The sequence below is a fragment of the Myotis nattereri genome (genome assembly GCF_964212035.1).
Source record: "Myotis nattereri genome assembly, chromosome: 18".
NCBI classification, from domain to species: Eukaryota; Metazoa; Chordata; class Mammalia; order Chiroptera; family Vespertilionidae; genus Myotis; species Myotis nattereri.
In genome coordinates this window covers 35748592-35770411 of record NC_138093.1, presented here as the reverse complement: position 1 = coordinate 35770411, position 21820 = coordinate 35748592, and the positions used below count along the sequence as shown (strand labels likewise).

The 21820-nt window shown below is 41.1% G+C and overlaps 2 protein-coding genes across 9 annotated transcripts in view; both read left to right on the top strand.

The window, feature by feature from the left end:
* The first annotated feature begins 11878 nt into the window (after positions 1-11878).
* The window catches only part of ZC3H11A (zinc finger CCCH-type containing 11A), a 37383-nt gene continuing 27441 nt past the window's right edge, over positions 11879-21820 (top strand). The window contains exons 1-6 of one of the 8 annotated variants that reach the window (XM_081113225.1): positions 11902-12033; positions 12517-12578; positions 17787-17840; positions 19196-19255; positions 19611-19809; positions 20880-20999. In XM_081113225.1, the coding sequence (XP_080969351.1) occupies positions 19756-19809; positions 20880-20999 (174 nt within the window). In that variant the 5' untranslated portion in view covers positions 11902-12033; positions 12517-12578; positions 17787-17840; positions 19196-19255; positions 19611-19755. Of the gene's footprint in view, positions 12034-12516; positions 12579-17786; positions 17841-17890; positions 19256-19610; positions 19810-20879; positions 21000-21820 lie in introns of those variants that run through there. The other 7 variants (XM_081113224.1, XM_081113223.1, XM_081113228.1 and 4 more) reach the window with 7 other exon arrangements.
* Positions 18319-18417, top strand: LOC308534647 (uncharacterized protein; the record flags this gene model as incomplete). The annotated part of the gene is made up of 1 exon (XM_081113231.1): positions 18319-18417. The coding sequence occupies one exon, from the start codon at positions 18319-18321 to the stop codon at positions 18415-18417; it is 99 nt and encodes a 32-aa protein (XP_080969357.1).

Genomic DNA, 21820 nt, shown 5'->3' with positions numbered 1-21820 from the left:
TCGCTATGACGTGCACTGACCACCACGGGGCAGACGCTCCAAACAGTAGGTTAGCTTGCTGCTGGGGTCCGGCAGATCGGGACTGAGTGAGACGGGGCCAGACATACCCTGGAGCCCTCCCGTGGCCCCTACCTGGCCCCTTTCTGTTTATTTCTTGTTCTGAGAATTTTTACAAAGAAGTGGATGATAGACTTTCTATTAAATTATAATTCTTTCTCTTCCTTGATAGTTTTATTTTCTCACATTAGTTGCCAGGATGTTTTGAGTTCAATTGAATGCCCAAGTGCAGTAATTATCTGACCTCATATGCCTGCTCATGTTAAACAATGTTAAAAATGTTACTGCTCTAGCTTTGCCTTCGGGGGCTCTTTCATTTGGCGCCTTGGGACATGCCCTCATCTTTTCTTGTCTTTTCTCCCCCTCACCCTCTCTAGTTTTCTTTTCTTTTCTATAAGATGGTCAAGCTTAACCCATGCATTCTCTGCCCCAGCCCTAGAACCAGCCATTTCTCCAAGGAGCTCTGGTTACTTTTCAAGATCAGGATGAGAAAATAGATACAAAAATAGCTAATCAACTATGATTCCTTAATTAGTTAAATACAGTGACTGAATTATTCAGACTTAGGTTACATTGAGTGTGACCTCATTTCTAATACTGTGTCGTGTGAAATATAGGTTTGCTAAGTCTTCTCCCTCCCTCTTTGTCACGCGCCCTCTGATGACGAGGAAAGGACAAGATCCCGCTGTCTCTCTCGCATGTCTCCTCCCTGAACACTGCCGTAGCGTCTTGGAGCTTTATTGTCCCTTCCAGCTTTCCTGTGCGCTGGGGGCCTGTACTGACAGGAGAAACTCTGAGTCTTAAGCCAGTCAATAAGTCGGTGTCACAGAAAGAAGGCAATGGTATTCTAAGAGACACAAGTGTCCAAGGAAACCCATCTTACGTCTGTCACTTCCTTGTATTAGTCAACCACTTATGCTGAAAATAGATCAAGAAGTGGATATAAAAATTCTGATCACCAGATGTAGCATGTGCGGCACTGCTACCCCTCCCAACAATTCTCTGACACCCCTGGGTGTCCTATGACTCAGCTCAATTCTGACCCTAGCTACCTGGAGAGAGCATCAGACCACAGGCTACGGGCTCAGTCCCACAAGACGGCCGGCTCCTTCAGATGCCAATTGCAAGTCCACATTGTCACGCCTGCTTCTGACAGACTGGCTATAAATCAGAGGCTCCCAGAACCACCTCCTCGGGTTTGATTAATTTGCTAAAGCGGCTCACAAGACTCAGAAAACCAGCTTACTCACTAAATTACTGATTTATTACAAAGGTTATTAAAGGATATGAATCCACAGCCAGATAAAGCTTCCAAACAAAGAAGCTTATAGCTATCCTCATGGTAAAAGCACTCTGGCTCACCAAACAGAAGCTCTTTGAATACTGCCCTTATGGGTATTATGGAGACTTTATTACGTAAGCATGATTAATTAAATCATTGGCTATTGGCAATAGATTGGACATCCAAACCCTCTTCCCTCCCTGGAGGTCAGGGGGGTGGGACTAAAAGTTGCAACCTTCTAATCACATGGTTGGTTCTCTGATAATTGCTCCCTTCTTTGAGTGTGATCCAAAAGTCACTATTAAGCCCTGGCTGGTTTGGTTCAGTGGTTAGAACGTCAGCCCTTGGACTGAAGGGTCGCAGGTTCAGTTCCAGTCAAGGGCATGTACCTTGGTTGCAGGTTCAATCTCTGGGCCCCCATGGGGGTGCGTGTGGGAGGCAACCAATCAATGTGTCTCTCTCACATCGATGTTTCATTCTCCTTCTGTCTCTCCCCATCTCTTACAGTCTCTCTAAAAGTCAATGGAAAAATATCCTCTGGTGAGGATTAACGACAACAAAAAATCAAAAGTTACTATTAACATTACAAAAGGTGCCTTTGTCATTCTCATCACTTAGAAAATTCCAAGGATTTTAGGAGCAAACTCCAAATATAGTATATTTCTTATTATAAATCACAGTGTCCCAGGAGTAAAAACTGTTATTTTGTGCAGTCTTTCCACTGTTTTGGTAAGAATGAAATACAATTCATTTGTGTCATTCATGGTAGTTGTAGTCTAGAAAGTCACAATAAACACTGAATTAATGAACACTACTGAGCCACACTGCTCCTAAGGGAAATATACATTAGGTTCGTCTGAACTTCTGGCCACATTTTCATTAACTGATCGATACATAACCTTGTTTTATGTGTAGTTCCTGTTTAAAGACACCTTATTTCACGTACATTGTCGACTCATTAACATTGGCACTCACTATACTATAATGCCCGCCTGAGTGAGGCTTAGCTAACACCCTTCTCTCCACCCTTATTGCCCTTTGAGCACGAGACAGCACTTCAGCACTCCATTTGGAGATCATCTGAAACAGCGAAATCACCAACAAAAAGCACAAAAAATGAGGGGGGAAAAAGTGTCACTAAATAGACTCCCCAAAAAGACACTTGTTTACAGTTTGAGAGCTGAAATGAGAAAGCAGAATTTTGCCTTGTTCAATCTCAGGTCGGGGGACATGCATGCTGGCCCATTGAAAATGTTCCCGCTCTGCACCTGGGCATGTCCAGGAATGACCGAAAGTGCTAAGAGTATTGATTTTGAAGTTATAAATGAATTTTAGCAAGTAGGTAAATTTGCAAACACAGAATCTACAAATAATAAGGATCGGCTGTATGAATGTACCAGCTACAAAATAAATATTGTGCCATTTTGGTGATTCTAAATATGAGTTAAATGCTGATATATTTGCATTTAAAATGGCATTGCACAGTATAAAGATGAGTGGTAAAATTGATGTTAATAAATTAAAATTCTAACTGTTCTGTACTTAGAATGGCATTAAATAGGAAGGAACGCCATGAGACGTTAAGAGGCAGACTAGAAGAAAGGAAAAAGCTTTATATTTTAGATAGAACTGCTAACAGCACTTTTTTCCTGGATAGTAATCACACTGCAAAGTCCTTTTTACCATGTAAGGTAACATATTCACAGGTTCCAGGGATTAAGACGTGAACATATGGGGGGAGGGGCATTATTTTGTCTACCACAGATATGTAACAGGTTACTATCTCTGATGATCGATGACTCTGATAATAACTCTAGCCTTATTGTAGGAATCAGAGAAGCGGTGCTCAGGGAGGCCAATCGGAAGCTCACGTTTAGTCACCCTGGCAACAGCTCCTCCCGCTCACCACCCACAGGAAATAGGTCCCTGCATCCCACCGCCCAGGATCCGCAAGCTGGGAGCCCACGTGTTTCGGGGGCCAGTTTGGACTTTCACAATCAGAGATGGCAGCAAAGGCGGCATCATCGGAACCTACCACGCCGTGGTCTTGTCATCCAGGGTATGCAAGATACCGGCAACATTACTCTAAAGCAATGGCTTGGATGCGAAGCCACCAGAATGCCGATGGGAAGGCCGGGGAGACTTACTTCAGTCCCCCGTGGACCTTCACTCCGGGAGATCTCCCCCCGGAGAAAGGTGGGTCTCCTCGGTCCTGCTGTGGCCATCGCTTGGCCTCCCAGGACTCCCTCTGTGGTTATTCACATTCTCCAATGTGAGTCACTTAGGCTTTTATATACAAAGATAAGAAGCTAGAGGCCCGGTGCATAGAATCATGCACCGGTAGGGTCCCTCAGCCTGGCCTGTGCCCTCTCGCAATCTGGGACCCCTCAGGGGATGTCGGACTACTGGTTTCAGCCCGATCCCCCGAGGACCACTTACGGTTTTATATATACAGATAGATTCCCCATGCTGTACTTTACATCCCCATGACAATTCTGTAACAACCAGTTTGTACTTCTTAATCCTTCCACCTTTTTCACCCATCCCCCCTAAGCCCCTCCCATTTGGCAGCCATCAAAATGTTCTGTGTATCTATGAGTCTGGGCAGCATCCTCATGGCAGCACAGGCGAAGACCACGCTTGGGCCACAGAGGAGGAGCCGGAGACGGTGCCAGGGAAGAGCGGCGGGGCGGCGGCAGCTGGACGCGCAGCGCCTGCGGGCCTGTGTGAAGCCGACCGTGAGCTCTCTTAGCAGACGCGCGGCTGCGTAGACCCTCCATCCGAGAGCCCCAGCGGCTGGAGCCGCGCCAGGCCCAGATGAAGCGCTTGTGCTGGGACAGCGCCGCCAGGAGCCAGGCCCTGGAGGCAGCCGTGCAGCTGAGCTTTAACAAGCAGCTTGACCCAAAGCTGCCCAAATACTGGCCGGTCTTTCGCTGAAGTTCTGAGTCCTGGGTCCCCAGCCATCATGCCCTTCCTCTGGGATTTGCTCCTTCATCTGCTTCTATGCGTTTTCTCAAGGAAAGGGGACTTTGTCCTGAGAAATCAGCCTGTTCACCAAATTGCCAGTGGGCTGGGGGTGTGGGGGGCGGTAATGTAATATGTCAGCCTTTTTTAAGTAGCAGGGCGTGTACCGTTGCCTGAGAGATTTTCCTTTGGCATAAAATGATCATTTCATATGCGTTAAAAGAAAATCAGAGAAGTAAAAAGATATGTGCACACACAGGCACACACAAACATCTGGGTTTCAAAAGAAGAAAGAAGAAATGATATAAGAATGCTGCTAGGCCTGACACATTTGCTGGTTTCCTGACAAACTGATTTAGATTGTGTACCAGATACGGTATTAATTTAAGGGAGTCCCAGGAAACATCAGAGTAGAACACGGATATAGAGAGCTACCAATGCCCTGGGAGATGCCAGGCAGACACATCAGGGGAGGTCTCCACTAGGCTAAATATACAAGATCCCTAGGTGACTTGATCTTAGATGCTGAGAATCTGACAGAGCTCAGGTTTAGCTCAGGTGTCCTGGAGAACCCTGACTCTGCAGAAGAGGAAAAAAACATTCTTTTTCTTTTTAACTTTAAGTTTTTTATTTGTTTATTTTTTTTATTTTTCAACTAGAGCAAGGGGCTCAGCCCTTGCAGCTGCGGCGGCTTGCCTCGGCCCTCGCAGCCCCAGGTTCATCCAGAAGGTCGTCCAGAAGGACGTCCGAAAGGTCATTTGGCTGTCCCATCTAATTAGCATATTACACTTTTATTATTTATAGATTACAGTTGACATACATTACTATATTAGTTTCAGGTGTATGTCCCAGTGACTAGACATTATATAACAGATTAATCATCCTTATAAATCTCACACTCATCTGACAATACATATACTTATTAGAATATTACTGACTATACTAGAGGCCCATTGCACAGATTCATGCACCTGTGGGGTCCCTTGGCATGGCCTGCGGGGATCGGTCTGAAACTGGCAGTCCAATACCACCTGCCACTCCTGCCTGCCACTCCCGCTCATCCTGGCCTCGCTGCACCTGCCACTGCCACTGGTAGGCTCGCTGCCACTCCACTGCGGTCTCCAGGTTGCAGCGGCCAACCATGAGCCCTGTATCTGGCACCCATCAGTCAGCTGAGCGGTGCCCCCTGGTGGTCAGTGCACATCATAGTGACCAGTCATTTGGTCATTCAGTCGCTTAGGCTTTTATATATAAAGATAGAAGCTAGAGGCCTGGTGCATAGAATCGTGCACCGGTAGGGTCCCTCAGCCTGGCCTGTGCCCTCTCGCAATCTGGGACCCCTCAGGGGATATCGGACTACTGCTTTCAGCCCGATTCTCCGAGGATCACTTAGGGTTTTATATATACAGATAGATTCCCCATGCTGTACTTTACATCCCCATGACAATTCTGTAACAACCAGTTTGTACTTCTTAATCCTTCCGCCTTTTTCACCCATCCCCCCCAAGCCCCTCCCATTTGGCAGCCATCAAAATGTTCTGTGTATCTATGAGTCTGTTTCTGTGCTGCTTATTCATTTTGTTTTTTAGATTCATTTGTTGATAGGTATGTATTTATTACCATTTTGCTGTTCATATTTTAGATCTTTTTCTTCTTCTTCTTAAAGGAGACCCTTTAACATTTCATATAATACTGGTTTGGTGGTGATAAACTCCTTTAGCTTTTTTCTTGTCTGGAAAGCTCTTTATCTGTCCTTGCATTCTAAATGATAGCTTTTCTGGGTAGAGTAATCTTGATCGTAGGTCCTTGCTTTTCATCACTTTTAATATTTCATGTCAATCCCTTGTGACCTGCGAAGTTTCTATTGAAAAATCAGCTGACAGTCGTATAGGAGATACCTTGTAGGTAACTAACTGCTTTTCTCTTGCTGCTCTTAAGATTCTCTCTTTGTCTTTAACCCTTGGCATTTTAATTATGATGTGTCTTGGTGTGGGTTCATCTTGTTTGGGACTCTGTACTTCCTGGACTTGTATGTCTATTTCCTTCACTAAATTAGGAAAGTTTTCTGTCATTTTTTCAAATAGGTTTGTTCTCTTTTCTCCTTCTGGCACCCCCCATGATGTGAATATTGGTATGCTTGAAGTTGTCCCAGAGACTCCTTACACTATCCTCATTTTTTAAAAATTCTTTTTTCTCTTTGCTGTTCTGATTGGGTGTTTTCTACTTCCTTATCTTTCAAATCTCTGATTGGATCCTCTGCTTCATCTACTTCATTGTTGATTCCCTGTAATATATTCTTCATTCCAGTTAATGTATTTTTCATTTCTAACTGGTTCCTTTTTATGTTATCTAGTTCTGCTTTTATGTTCCCTATCTCTTTGTTGAAGTTCTCACTAAGTTAATCTACTCTTCCCCTAACTTCACTGAGCATCCTTATAAGCAGTGTTTTGAACTCTGCATCTAGTAGATTGCTTGTCTCCATTTTGTTTAGTTCTTTTTCTGGAGTTTTGCCCTGTTCTTTCCTTTGGATCATGTTTCTTTGTCTCCTCATTTGGCAGCCTCTTTATATTTGTTTCTATGTATTAGGTAGAGCTGTACATCTCACGGGCTTGATAGAGTGGCCTTATGAAGTAGGTGTTCTGTAGGGCCCAGTGGCACAGCCTTCCTGATTACCCACGCTAGGCACTCAAGGTACATACCCCCATGTGGGCTGTGTACACCCTCCTGTTGTAGTTGAGCCTTTATTGCTGTTGGTACATCAATGGGAGGTATTTAGCCTCAGGCCGATCAGCTACAAGGACTGGCTAAGATAGAATTTTGCCCTTGAACCATGGGAGGCATAGTTTAAAGAAACAGAAAATGGTGACTAAGGGCCAATGATTGCATCATGATTTGGAGTTGGACAGATCTGGGCGTGAATCCTGACTTTGCCGCTTACAACAATGACATCTTGGACACATCACTAGAACTTTATAAGAATTTCTAAAAAGAGATTAATAATATTATCTAATAGAGTTATTATAAGGATTCCATTGGATACTTTATTATGTGCCAGCACAAAGCCTGGCACATAATAAAGTATCAATAAATGCTTGTTAATAAGAGGGAAATAAGTACTAAAAAGGATCCATCCAATTGAAAACTAATGCCCCTACCACAGTAATTACAGAGAAGCCATGAGATATAAATCCAAATGAAATATATTAAAGAGTGCCTGAGAGGTGAAAAAATAGTCAAGGAACTTGCTGAGGCCTAGGGGTGAAGATAAGTGGGGAAATTAGGCGTGCCAGAGGGAAACAAGAAATTGAGCGTGATGCTCCCCCACCCAACTTTTTTTTGAATCAATGTATGTTACTAGACTTTGGGAAACAATCAGAGAGAAAGTTAAAACTACAAGAGACAGAGGGGATAGTGGGTAGGATCAAGAAGGGACCACTCTGCTGTTTCCACTGACTTCACTGTGGTCACTCCTGCCCAACATTAACTCTAGTTCAGCCTTTCTGAAACAACTTTGCAAATATCACATCCTCTACTTTTTTCTCCCTGTTTCAAAGCCTTCAAGGAATTCCTATTGTCCCTAGAACATTATTCAAATGCCTTCCCAACATTCAAGGCCCTCCATAATCTTGCTCCAACCTACTTTTACAAAGTTTACTCATTCCATAAACTGTGGACTTTTATCTAGTTCAGCGGTTCTCAACCTGTGGGTCACCAACCTGTGGGTCGCGACCCCTTTGGGGGTTGAACGACCCTTTCACAGGGGTCGCCTAAGACCATCGGAAAACACATATATAATTACATATTGTTTTTGTGGTTAATCACTATGCTTTAATTATGTTCAATTTGTAACAATGAAAATACATCCTGCATATCAGATTCATTACGATTCATAACAGTAGCAAAATTACAGTTATGAAGTAGCAACGAAAATAATTTTATGGTTGGGGGTCACCACAACATGAGGAACTGTATGAAAGGGTCGCGGCATTAGGAAGGTTGAGAACCGCTGCTCTAGTTGAATTTCTCTCCTTACTACGTTAGGGGTCTCCCTAACATAGCTTCTTTCCTTGTCTTCACTTAACCTCTCACCTCTGTCCTACTTGACGTCAATTTAAGTCTCCCTCCCTTCAGAAAGCATTTCCTGAAACTGTACTTACCAATGACTGCCTCTTCCTCTCTAACTCTCCTGGACCTAAAGTGGAGGTTGTAAACCAGCCTATAAAGTGACTTTTTAAAAAAACATATATTTTATTGATTTTTTACAGAGAGGAAGGGAGAGAGATAGAGAGTTAGAAACATCGATGAGAGAGAAACATTGATCAGCTGCCTCCTGCACATCTCCTACTGGGGATGTGCCCGCAACCCAGGTACATGCCCTTGACCAGAATCGAACCTGGGACCTTTCAGTCCGCAGGCCGACGCTCTATCCACTGAGCCAAACCTGTTTCGGCTAAAGTGACTTTTTTTTTTTTTACTTTGTTTTGAGTTAGTTTCCAAATGTACAAATCAGAAATTTTCACATTTAAAAAACTGAATTTCCAGCGTCTCTTGAAAAATTGGAAATGTATTAACACTGGTTCGATGTTCCCTCCTGGCAAGAATGAGTTGAATTTGAGTGGTAACAGCTGACTCTTTAGCTAGGGCATGCCCTCGAGTTTTATTCTTCTACCTGGCTCACCATACTTATCATGTATACAGGTGCCTGGCTCGTATAAGCATTTGAGTTCATCACGCCAGGTCTAAACTATGGCTGAACCCTTGGTGTACACTAGCTGATAGTTATTTCTCTTTATCGTGTCTTTCAGAAAAGTTGCACATATCATACCTATTGGGGACCCCCACAATGCCTAGCACAACACCTAAACATAGGAGCATACTTAGTGGAAGGTACATGCTGATGTTGGTAATGAAGACTTGGTCTGCCTTTTCTTAGCTAACCCATCACCCAACAGAACCACGGTGCAGTATGAGGAAATTAAACCGCCTAGGAAAGCACTGACAGTAGAGAGGTAGTACTAGGAAGGTGGGCTTGAGAGATAGCACCTAGATTAAGAAATTTGAAATTTAGCCATTGTGGTTAGTAGGTGTTTGTGACTCTCTCCCAAAGCTTCTTGCTGGAAGAATCTGTTGGCCCCTCTTTCCTCACTCATGTAGGACAGCTGAGGCCGAAGGGCAGAAAGAAAAAGAGAAAGGATGATGGGTAGTGGTCACGGACACTGAGTTGGAGGATGGACTATCTATTTGTATGGCAGTTACTTTTTCACTCTATTTTCTAATGTGCAAAGGTACAAACTGAGGCTACTCCCAACCTGTGGGACCCACAGAGTTGACTAGAGTTTCAGGGAGAAGGATAGGTCAGGATTTGAATCCAGATCATATGATCCACAGTCAGTCAACATGAAGAGAGGAGGATTTACCATGAAGTAAATGGAGCTTAGCCTTCAGGGCCCCTTACTTATAGAAGCCTTCTCTGATGCTCTGGGCAGGACTACAGTAGTAATGTGTTCATTATAAAATTTGCAAAAGTAAGATATTTTAATAGCAAATGCTTAAAAGCCATGTGTTTTCTTGTTGGTTTTGTTTTTGTTCTTTCACACAGACTCACTCCAATAACTTCCCCTGTTGGGCATTTTTGAGATCTGGCTAAGAGAAAGATGAGTTGGGGTACAATTATTTTGGGTTCTATCTTTGCGATTTAGTCATTTTCCTTAGAGTTGCTATTGCTAGACATGCAAGTATAAACATGGCTTTCAAGAATACCCCTGTTACCTACTGGGTGGACTCATCTGGCATTATGACCCAAAGCTGTAGGGCCAGAGGTCAGGTCTTGATATAAGTGGCATGTAGATTGTGGAACTTGCTTATTAGGTCTGGTTGACATGGCAACCACAGAGTATTATCATGTAAGGCTCTGGATCTAGGATTGTAATGTTGTGACTTCTTACTCTGGAAGAAGTTAAAAGCCCAAGTGTGAGGGAACTCAGGACCCAGTTGTGAGCTGGCTGGACTCCTTCACCGAGTTGGTATCTGGCGGAAGCAGCCCAGGAGGAAATAAAAGGTGCTGGAGTCCCGTCTGCTTTACCATCAAGTGTATCCTTCCTTAGTAGCATAACTGTGTCCTCTGGAGTTAAGTAAAATGTAGCCACCTAAGCAAGTTCTGCTGAGCCTCTAACCCAGGGGGCATTTTAGGTGCCTAACTTACCAGTATAATCTATTTAAGTATATTTTAAGACTACAAAAAGAAAGAATATAAGCTAAATTAATGAGATTATTTCTCAGGAATGAGATTAATAGAGAGCTAAACTTTCTACTCCATTTATCTGTATTATTTACATTTTTTTAAAAACACACTCATCTGTATTACTTTTATAACTGGAGGAAAAAGGTGCCAGAAGCCGGTCCATCCTTGCTGCTTGACACAGTCGCTGCAGGAAGAAACATCTGCACAGCATATGTTTCAAGGGACCTGGCATATATGGCATACTGTTCTTAATATGTTTGCTCCCCTACTTAGCGCTGTGTGTTTTAACCAAGGTCACCTCTCCGAGAAAGGTTGTTTCCCCAGGTGGGGATTTTTCCCTGGAGTTAGGGATTAACAGGACTAAGGAAGGGAATAAATCAGTAAAACCCCTTAACTAAGTGCCAGGCGGGTAGTTAATCACTTTAACTACTACGAATAATCACGCTTAAACTACAGAATCTTTACTTAGGATAATCTCCTTCAGTTACTTCCTTGTAGCTTAACAGAACAATAGAGTAGTGACCTTGGAATGGAGATAACAAACGCCCTAACCTTTGGAATAGAATGGATAGGATTAAATTCAAATGGTATAAATACAGATGTAACGGGACAATAAAGGGAGAACCTGACGGCTGTCTCCGTGTCATTCCTTCTTCACTGACTCGGTCCACACCTTTGGGAACCCCTGGACCTGCTGGGGCTGGACCCCAACAAAAAGGTACAAACATTCAAATGGGAAAATATAAGCTAATGTCAATAATTGAGGAGGCCAAAGCTGATGTTCTTCCTTCTCCTCCCCAAACCCTCATGAGGTTTTTAGCGACCATGAAATGTTTTTCCAATACAAGAAAAAAAAAATGTTTTCGTATTGGAAAAACCCAAAAACCTAATTTCACTTCTTGAAATAAAAATAAATGCACAAATCCTTCAACATTGCATGGGGAAAGTAATTTATTTCTAGATTAGATGTCTACACAGCTGGGACCATTTACTATTCATTAAGCCAAAGTTTTTTTGGTGAGAGAAAAACTGAGTGCCTACTGTCTGGTAGACACAGCTCTCGCAGCTTTCTCGCTTAGTGCCTCATTTGATTTAAAAACAAAACAAAAACCTTTAAAAAAAAAAAAAAGCCGGTTTCAATAAATCCGTTAACTTTTTAAAACGCGTTCATGGGCAAGGAGCGGGCTCCTTGGCCTACCGCCCCCACTGTCACGTGACCCCGCGGCCAGAACGCCATCTTACGTATCACCTCATAGAGGAACTACGTCTCCCAGAATCCTCGCGATTGCGTCGTGCTGGCACTTTTAACCGCCCGGTCTTAGAGCGGAGCCTGTAGCCGGGCGCCATCTTTGACGCTGGCAGTCTTGGATTTCTGCTGGTGCTGCTGCTGTGAGGACGGTGGAGGGCAGCGGCTAAGAAAGAAGAAAGACGTGGCAGCCAGCGGCAGTCGGGGAGAGTGTCCTCGGTTCGGTAAAGTTTCTGTTCTCCGGTAACTAAACCCGTTTTTTGATTCCCGGGTGGCTTGGGGCCGGGGAGATTGGGGTGAGGGCGAGGGGAGTGGCCGCGGCCTCCCCTCGCCCCTGGGTCGCGGCCTAGTCCGGGAAGTCATAGCGGCTCCTTCGGCCCCGCCGTCACGACAGCATCCCCCTCCGCCCCCTGCGGCCGCTGCCCTCATCGGGGCGGGCGGGGAGCCCCCGGCCTCCCTCGGTTCGCTCCCAGCCCACCTCACCCCACCCCCACGGCGCCTGCTCCCTTCCCAGCCATCTCCCCTCCTCCCCCACATCCGGTGCTGGCGAAATTAGGAGCCTGGAGCAGCTTCTCCGAGCCCCCCTGCTCCCCGACTCCCGGAGCGAGAATTGACGTTCGATTGCTTTTTGGGGGGGGCCATAGCTTCCCTAGTTCAGCGGACCCCCACTGCTTAAGTTAACCTGAGCGCCAGGAGCTGAATTTACCTACTCTCATTCCTCTCCAGGGTCTCACTACTTTGGAGGTTTTCTCAAATTCCACATACAGAAAGCCACCGACCTTATTCCGGTATCCTACACCCCTTCCTTATCCTAATTATACGCCCACCCCCAGCCCTCCGCATCGGAGTCAAGAGCCACAGGGACACTTCAGTTCTCCTTGTAGGATTGATGAAATCGTAATGAAGAACGCCCCCTAAACTCCCATAAGCGGTGCGGAATCCTCTGGGGGAAGGCCCGTATTATTGACATCTTACAGGCCTTGGTTCTGGACGTTGAGAAGGAGGCTGTGGACCTAGTGGTAGCGATGCTTTTTAGGATAAATGTATGTAGGTATTGGGGGAAAGGGAGGGATCAACCGAGAAGGAATGGAAGTAGCTTAAAGCTCATTTTAGTTTTTGTTGCTCATGTAGAGTCCAACCTATGAGTTACTCATGTACAGGCCAGAAAGCTTCTGCAGTCTGAAAGTGTCTTGAAACTAAACTTGGATTAATTGAAAGTAAATTGAAAGTACATCTTGTGACCTTGATTTTTAATTTCACCCACAAAGCATATATATATATATATTTTTTGCCATCCACATTTTAAAAAATTGTATTGCTGTTCTTTAGAGCTGAGAGGGGTCAACTAGCATTTGTTGTTAATGACCAGTATGTGGAGTCTGATTTAGCATTTCAGAATTGACTTTTTGGGTTGTATTGACAAATCAGTCCTAAATGATCAATGTTGAATGATGCACTATGTTTTTGTTTAAATGAAATTTCCTGAAAATAATTAATTTCAGGATCAATGGAAATGGATGTTGTTGTTGTGAAGCTTTATAAAAACACATTTTTAAAGGTGAAGGCATTTCAAGCAGATAGAGTTCTTGATGAAGCAGAAAGAACATGGGCCTGGGATTTGGGAAACCTGGCTTCTAGCTGCTGCTGACCAACTTTATGACTCTGGGAAAGTGGCCTCAGCTCTTTTTTCTATAACATGAGTGGATGGGACAATTTGAATTCAGAACTCAGAAAGTCAGAAGGGATCTTAAAGCCCTCTGAGAAAGAGTTTGGGAATGTTCTCCATTGCTGTCACTTTTCCTCCAAAAATAACCTGGCTTGGAAGTCATTGGTCCAAAGGGAATTTGATTCCCCATAGAAATTGGAGAATAGGTAATGCAAGTAGAGAGGAACAGCTGTATTTCTTCTTGAGCAATAAACCCACTAACAGATTCTGGTACCAATCTTGGAGGCGTAAAGAGAATGAATGTATGTACCCTAAGTGTACCAGTTTCCTCACTCGCTCCTGGTGGAAGATGCAGCACTTTTAGTAGTGCTGGAATTCTGGGATGTGTTCCTATTAATTCTAATACAGATAAAGAAGATGTGGTAGAGAGAAAGATGGTGGCAGAAGGAATGGATAAAGAGGCAAAATTGCCTGCTAAAAAGAAAAGGAAGAAGGGCTTGCGAATTAAGGGGAAAAGGCGACGAAAGAAACTGATCCTTGTGAAAAAATTTAGTAAGGATTTGGGATCTGGGAGGCCTGTTGCGGATGCCCCTGCTTTGTTAGCTTCCAGTACTCCTGAGCAGGATGAAGAAAGTCTTTTTGAGAGCAATATAGAAAAACAGATCTACCTCCCTAGTACTAGAGCCAAGACCTCCATTGTATGGCACTTCTTTCATGTCGACCCCCAGTACACCTGGCGGGCTATTTGTAACCTCTGTGAAAAAAGTGTTAGTCGGGGTAAACCAGGCAGCCATCTTGGGACATCTACTCTTCAAAGACATCTGCAGGCAAGGCATTCACCTCACTGGACAAGGGCCAACAAATTTGGAGTCACTAGTGGGGAGGAGGACTTTACTTTGGATGTACCTTTATCTCCCTCTTCTGCTGGAAGCAGTGGAAGCTTTGAATATCTTCCTACTGATCCATTAAACGATAATAGAATGGGTAAGAAACGGGATAAATCAGTATCTGATGCCCTGAGGGCAGAAAGGGGGAGATTTCTCATCAAAAGTAACATTGTCAAGCATGCCTTAATTCCTGGAACGAGAGCCAAGACATCTGCAGTTTGGAATTTTTTTTATACCGATCCTCAGCACATCTCAAGAGCTGTGTGTAATATATGTAAAAGAAGTGTGAGCCGTGGTAGGCCAGGTTCTCACTTAGGAACTTCAACACTTCAACGACACCTGCAGGCCACACATCCCATCCATTGGGCTGTTGCCAACAAAGACAGTGGTGCGGTTGGAAATGGATTAGATGAGGCTGAGACTGAGAGAAATCTCTTGAGTGATACTTCAAATGGAGAGAAGTCTACAGGCAGCCAAGATTTAACAGCTGAGGACCTTAGTGACTCTGATTCAGATGAACCTCCTGTGTTAGAGATTGAAAATAGGATATCTGAGAGTCCTATTCCTGTTGCAGAACAAGATACTCTGATGCTTGCGCAGGAGAGAGAAACAACATATTGTGAAAATTCAGTCTCCAGTCAAATAAGTCAGGCGATTATTCAAATGATTGTGGAAGATATGCATCCTTACAGCTACTTCTCAACCCCAGCCTTTCAGAGGTTTATGCAGATTGTGGCCCCTGATTATAGGCTACCATCTGAGACTTACTTCTTCACTAAGGCTGTACCTCAGTTATATGATTGGGTCAGAGAAAAAATTTTCTTAACTTTGGAGAATGTTCAAAGCCAAAAGATCCACCTGACTGTGGACATATGGACCCATGACCCATCCACTGACTATTTTATTGTGACTGTACACTGGGTCTCCTTGGACACTGCACCTTCTTCCAATAATGGCTGGATCCCTGATTTTAGAAAATGGGCAGTGCTTTGTGTAACAGGTTTGGCCAAAGACTGTTTGGTAACCAACATTTTACAAGAATTAAATGACCAGATTGGTCTGTGGCTTTCTCCTAATTTCCTCATTCCTAGCTTCATTGTTTCTGACAATTCCTCTAATGTGGTACATGCAATCAAAGATGGTGGTTTTACCCACGTGCCATGCTTCCTGCATTGTTTAAATATAGTCATTCAGGATTTTTTCTGTGAGCACAAAAGCATTGAGAACATGTTAGTGGCTGCTAGGAAAACCTGTCATCATTTTAGTCATTCAGTCAAGGCTCGTCAGATACTACAAGAGTTCCAAAATGATCGCCAACTTCCGTGGAAGAATTTGAAGCAGGATGAAACTGGCCATTGGATTTCTACCTTTTATATGTTAAAATGGCTCTTGGAGCATTGCTATTCAGTTCACCATAGTCTTGGTAGAGCCAGTGGAGTTGTACTCACCTCCCTTCAGTGGACCCTAATGACTTATGTTTGTGATATTCTTAAACCGTTTGAGGAGGCCACCCAGAGAATTAGTGTGCAGACCACAGGATTGAATCAGGTGCTACCCACAGTCCATCATCTACTCCTTTCCCTGCAGAAACTCAGAGAAGATTTTCAAGTCAGAGGTATTACACAGGCCCTCAATCTGGTGGACAGTTTATCTCTGAAACTTGAAACGGACACCCTACTAAGTGCCATGCTCAAATCTAAGCCCTGTATCTTGGCTGCTTTGTTAGATCCTTGCTTTAAAAATAGTTTGGAAGACGTTTTCCCTCAAGGTGCTGATTTAGAAATGTATAAGCAGATCCTTGCAGAAGAAGTTTGTAATTATATGGAATCTTCACCAGAGGTCTGCCATATTGCAACTTCAGAAGCTTCTGGTCCCTCAGCTATAGTACAAATGGACTCATTTACTTCATCTACAAGAGAAGGCACCTCCAGTTCAGGGTCTGTTGATAGTTCAGCTGCAGATAATGTTGGCATTGGAGGCAAAAGCTTCATGTTTCCGTCTGCTGTAGCAGTAGTGGATGAATACTTCAAAGAAAAGTATTCAGAAATCTCAGGAGGTGACGACCCTTTGATTTACTGGCAGAGGAAGGTGAACGTATGGCCAGCTTTGACGCAAGTTGCCATTCAGTATCTAAGCTGCCCTATGTGTAGTTGGCAATCTGAATGTATCTTTACTGCAAATAGCCACTTTTATCCAAAGCAGACCATGAGCCTGGATTTTGACAATATAGAACAGCTAATGTTTCTGAAAATGAACTTGAAAAATGTTAAATATGATTATTCTACATTGGTTCTGAGCTGGGATCCTGAAAATGAAGTTGTTCAAAGCAATGAAAAAGAAATATTATCTTAATTTTCCTTTCTCCATTTAAAATGGGCAACTTCTTGCTTTGTACTGTATTCTAATTGCTATAGTTGTTACATATTGTTAACTAATTATTCTTTATACATGAATCTGGGGAAACCTGAAAACACAAAGGACTGAAAATTCCTCAGAGGTAATGTTGGCAAAGTGAAGATTAACTTTAATGATTTCACAGTACTAACTCAATGTGGCTGTCACATGAAATTTTGTTTACACAAGTTGAGAGAAAGATATTTTTTATTTAAAAAATATAGTGCAGCATTGAAAGGCCTTGTGCTATTTCTTACTGGTAAACTGAACTAGTAATTGGTTTTAAGTAAAAATCTCTCCCAACATGAAAAGTTTGATTACTCTAAAACATACTAAGCTGGTATTTCTCCCCCTCACCCCCACTTATCTATTTCTTTTAAAACTCTGAGTCGTACGTAAAGCTTGGCAAACACAAAACTTACAAAATTGTTTTATATTTGGAAATTTCTAATTGCCTCCTCATACTGGTCAGCTGAGTTTACCCTTTATAGGATTGGATCTATATATAAGGGAAACATTACAATTAGGAAAAATTACTTTTAATCTTTGAATTACCTTTTTTAACCTTTTTAAAATAGTGTAAAAACAAAGATTACATAGGTGCTTTTGCCTAATTATGGGTAAATGACATAGTAAAAGTTTTACAAAATTTCAAAAGACTGAATGGGAATTAAAGTCTTAGTCCCATACATGAGCATACTTTGACAATCCTAGTATCCATTTTCCAAAGAATGTTTTTCCGATACTAAGTGATCTTAAATACTTTTTTAATATATACTGAATTCTTCATAACTACGTATTCTTAACTACGAAATTGTTTTGGCCTCAATCTAAACTAAAAATAAGCAATCAATATTTTCATGTGTTAGGAATCATTTCCTCACTGGTAAAATGAGAATGGATCTCAGTGATTTTTAAGGTTCCTTTCCACTCTGTTTCTATGATTGATTGGGAGGCCAGAAAATGATGACTTTTAATAAAAGTCTATGAAAATTTTTCAGACTGAATAACTAATGTAAGATCCCAATTTTTCCTTTTTTTCATTTTAGATTTGGGGATATTCCCTGCCCAAAAATTTCCTGGAAAATTGACTAGTATTAAGTGTGAGTAAAAGGTGTCCACTTTTTTTTTTTTAAGTTTTTATTTTAGTTTTGTCTTGGATAGTATTTGGCAAGATTTAGCCTAGAAATAATGTAGTATCTATTACATGAGAATCAAAATTGCTTTGTTACTGGGCTGGTTTCAAAATTTAAAATTCATTTCTATGTATCAAATCGTTTTTTTGGTGGGGGTTTTTTTTTTTTTTTTTTGGCCTTTTTTCTTTTAATTCTGAAATGGTAAATGTACCATTGTGGAATGAAATTTCAACTTCAAAAGTTTACCCTTTTATTATCTAGAGTAAATGGATAATTGCAACGTCTTTAGTTGTAGCCATCAGTAGTAAAGAATTTGAAATTAGGCTGCATAAGCAAGCCTTTGCAGGGCCAATATTGAATTTCATGCCAGTTGACACTGGTTGCTATAAAAGAAAACAATCTTCCCTTAATAAAGCTTTTTGTATTTTGACAGTGCCAGCTCAGTATGGCTATAATGCTGCTCTGCCTTCTACAGCTTGCTGCCCCTCTCTGTAGTTACTCTATAACTATACATTTCTATCTTTTTTGGTTAAACACTCCCTGAAGATGAAAAAGATAATGATATACATGCATCCATATTGTACACATTGATATATGTGTAAAGATTCCCTTCATCTTTATTTTGCCGGCTGGGCAAAATTTTGTGTAACATACTTCATGATACTTTGGTATAAGAGTAAGTTCACTACTTTAATAATGAACCCAAATCTAAAGTCTTTTGTAGTGTATTTTAAAAGGGAAAACTTACCCAAATGTTTTATTTCTACACATTTGTGTGTATGTGTGTGTGTGTATGTGTGTATAAGCCAGTTAGTATATATGTATATTATGTACATAAAACACTTTATATTTTTACATACAAGTGTGCTTTTATTATACAGATAATAAAGATGGGGGAAGGTTTCTGTTTTTTTCTTAATAGGTGAAGAAATCTTGAAGACCAGAAATTGGATCTTATTGAATTTTGGTGTTCTTTTTATTTTTTCTCTTTCTTTTTTTCTTTTTAAATTATATTGTTCGACTATGGAAGATGGATTTTTTTTTAAAAAAATAATCCTTTGAATTTCAAGTTCATCTTTAAATGAACTTTTTTGTTTGTTTTTTGTTTTTGTTTTTATTTTGAGGAGATAACTAGCGATAGCTGTCTCCAGTCTGACAAAGGTTGTTCGAATGGACTTAATCTCCCAATAGTTGGGAAATGTTTTAAAAACACATCCTGTGTTTGAATTGTGGCTGAGAGGTTTCCTTGGCAATGTGAGGAGGAAATTTTTTTCTGCCTCATTATTATTAATTCATGGATTGAGTGTTGGTTCGACCTACAGGCGTGATAGATTGGAACTCAGTGAAGACACAGATGTTCCTGTTGAGAGCAACCAGCTAATGTAAGTGTGGAAATTGGTTTTTTCTCATTAAAGGGATAAACATTTTTGTAATTTAAGGCATAATTTTCCTGGATTAGTCAGAAATTAACCATCATCAAAATTTTTTTTTCTTGTAATTGTTTACAAGCTTTTGGTTAGGGAATAAAGGCACCCCCTTTCCTTTTTTTGATAATATGTGCACATTTAAAAAAAGGTAAAAACATTATAGCCAAGGTGAAAACTCCCTGTAATTCCATTTGTATAGGTAAATACTATTAAAATTTGGTTTTAACAATGTGATTTCATTAGATGATTTGGAGGAGGAACTTGGAAGATTTTACCTGAAATACTTTAATTCATTGTTTCCTCATTTTAGCATTACATTTTAAAGGCGATTTCTGTGATTGAGTTGTCTTTTGGAAGATTAAATCCATTTCAAGAGAACTTGAAGCTGGTCCTCACCTTGAGGAAGCAGTGGCTTGTTTTCAAGAATCCCTTCCTGATTTCAGGATCCACCCAGCATGCCTAATCAAGGAGAAGACTGCTATTTTTTTTTCTATTCTACATGTACCAAAGTAAGAATTGAAATCTCTAAAATCAGTTCTTTCTATGACTCCCCTAATAAAATTGAAGGCGTATTTTCAGTACACTAAGTTGTTTCCATGTTTTGTTTTTCTGCATTTTAATGTTTATTAATCTGCTGTCAGTTTTTTAGTAAAGGACAGCATTCCTAGGTGAATTCGTTCTTTATGTTTTCCTCTTCGTTTTATGTTCTTCGTATTCTACAAAAGTGTAAAGGTTTCTTACCTATAATTAATTTGTTCAGGGTGCCTTTGGAATTAGGAGCACTTTGGCCTGTGACTTACCACCAACTTTGATTTTGTTACCTGTGGGTTGTATTGTACTTCTAGAAACTGCTATGAGTTGAATTCACCTTCAGATTTCCTGCTGAATACTGAAGCCATCTACTAAATATGCTTTTGTAGCTTTTCTGTTTTTTATCAAAACTTCCGTGTTTTCTGTTTGGTTGTACTGCAGCTCCATTTAGATCGTTCTGCTATTTTCTGTTGTTCCTTTATGACTTAATTTTATAAATGTACATGTTATTACAAAAACTTTTCTTTAGTCATCTTGGTGCTGTGTTTAAAATTAACAGTTTGAGCAAAGCCCTGATCTCATATAGCACTTTGCACAATAGTAGTATTTGGATAATATCATGTATAAAGTATGGAGTGAAGCATAGAATTATACATAAATCCTTACCTATTACCTTCCTTTCTGGCCTTTTTTCAAAAACTAACCACATTAGCTGGGATGTATGAAGCAGTTGAAGATGAACAGTGTAATGTGTTTTTAAAGAGTGTCTGATACTCCCGTTGTCTTGTTTAATTTATGTCATCTCTCAGCTTGTCTCGTTCCTGTTGTCACATAAGATGAAGCGCAGTGTCAGGAAATAGGTTGTGGGAAATTATAAATGTGTTGATCTCTGATTGTTTTTGTTGTCCCGTCTCAGGTGTCTTCTTTCTTGTCTGTCTCCTTACTGTTTTCTATTTGTCTAGATGCCAGGAAACTGTTATAATGAACATTTCACTTGAGATGTATTTGAGCTTCACATTCTTTTCTGTGTTACACTCTCTGTTGACAGGGTGACAGCTGTCCATTCCGACACTGTGAAGCTGCACTAGGAAATGAAACTGTTTGCACATTATGGCAAGAAGGACGCTGTTTTCGACAGGTGTGCAGGTTTCGGCACATGGAGATTGATGTAAGTTTTGAATTTGTATTATAAAAAATATAAGGGGGAGATGACATTTTAAATATGTGAGTTAAATTTTTAAAAATGATCCAGTGAAATTTCTGTCATTATTATAATGCTCACTTAATATCTACATGTTTTGGAGTATGAATTGGTATAATTTTTCTGAAAGGCAGTTTGGTAAAATATCTAATGTATAATAAAAGTTATGTATGTACTATATTGGGAGTACTTACATCTCTGTTTATTTTCAAACTATCTCAAACTTAAGAGAAAAATTACAAGTACAATATAAAACTTTTTTTCTAAGACATTTTGGAATAAATTACTGACATTCCCTATCACTTCCAAATGTTTTCATGAGTATTTCCTACAAATAGGAAGGACATCTCCCATATAACCATTATACAACCTTTAAAATTAGAAAATTAACATTGATATATTACCTTCACTTAATCCTCAGATCTGACTCAAGTTTTGCCATGTGCCAGTAATGTTTTTTATTTCAGAAGGAGTATGTCCTGAATCAAGTATTGCATGTAGTTGTCATGACTTCAGTCACCTTCAGTCTAGGAACAGTTGCTCAATCTTTGCTTGCCTTTCATTGGCATTAACACTTTTAGTTACAGGTCAGTTATTTTGTAGACTGTCCCTCAATTAGGGTTAGTCTGATAATTCCTCATGATTAAATTCAGGGTTTGTACCTTTGGCAAGAACATCAGAGTTGATACTCTTCTCATTGTATACCATTATTAGGTGACATACAGTGTGTTTTTGTGTGTGTGTGTGTTTTTAATATATTTTATTGATTTTTTACAGAGAGGAAGGGA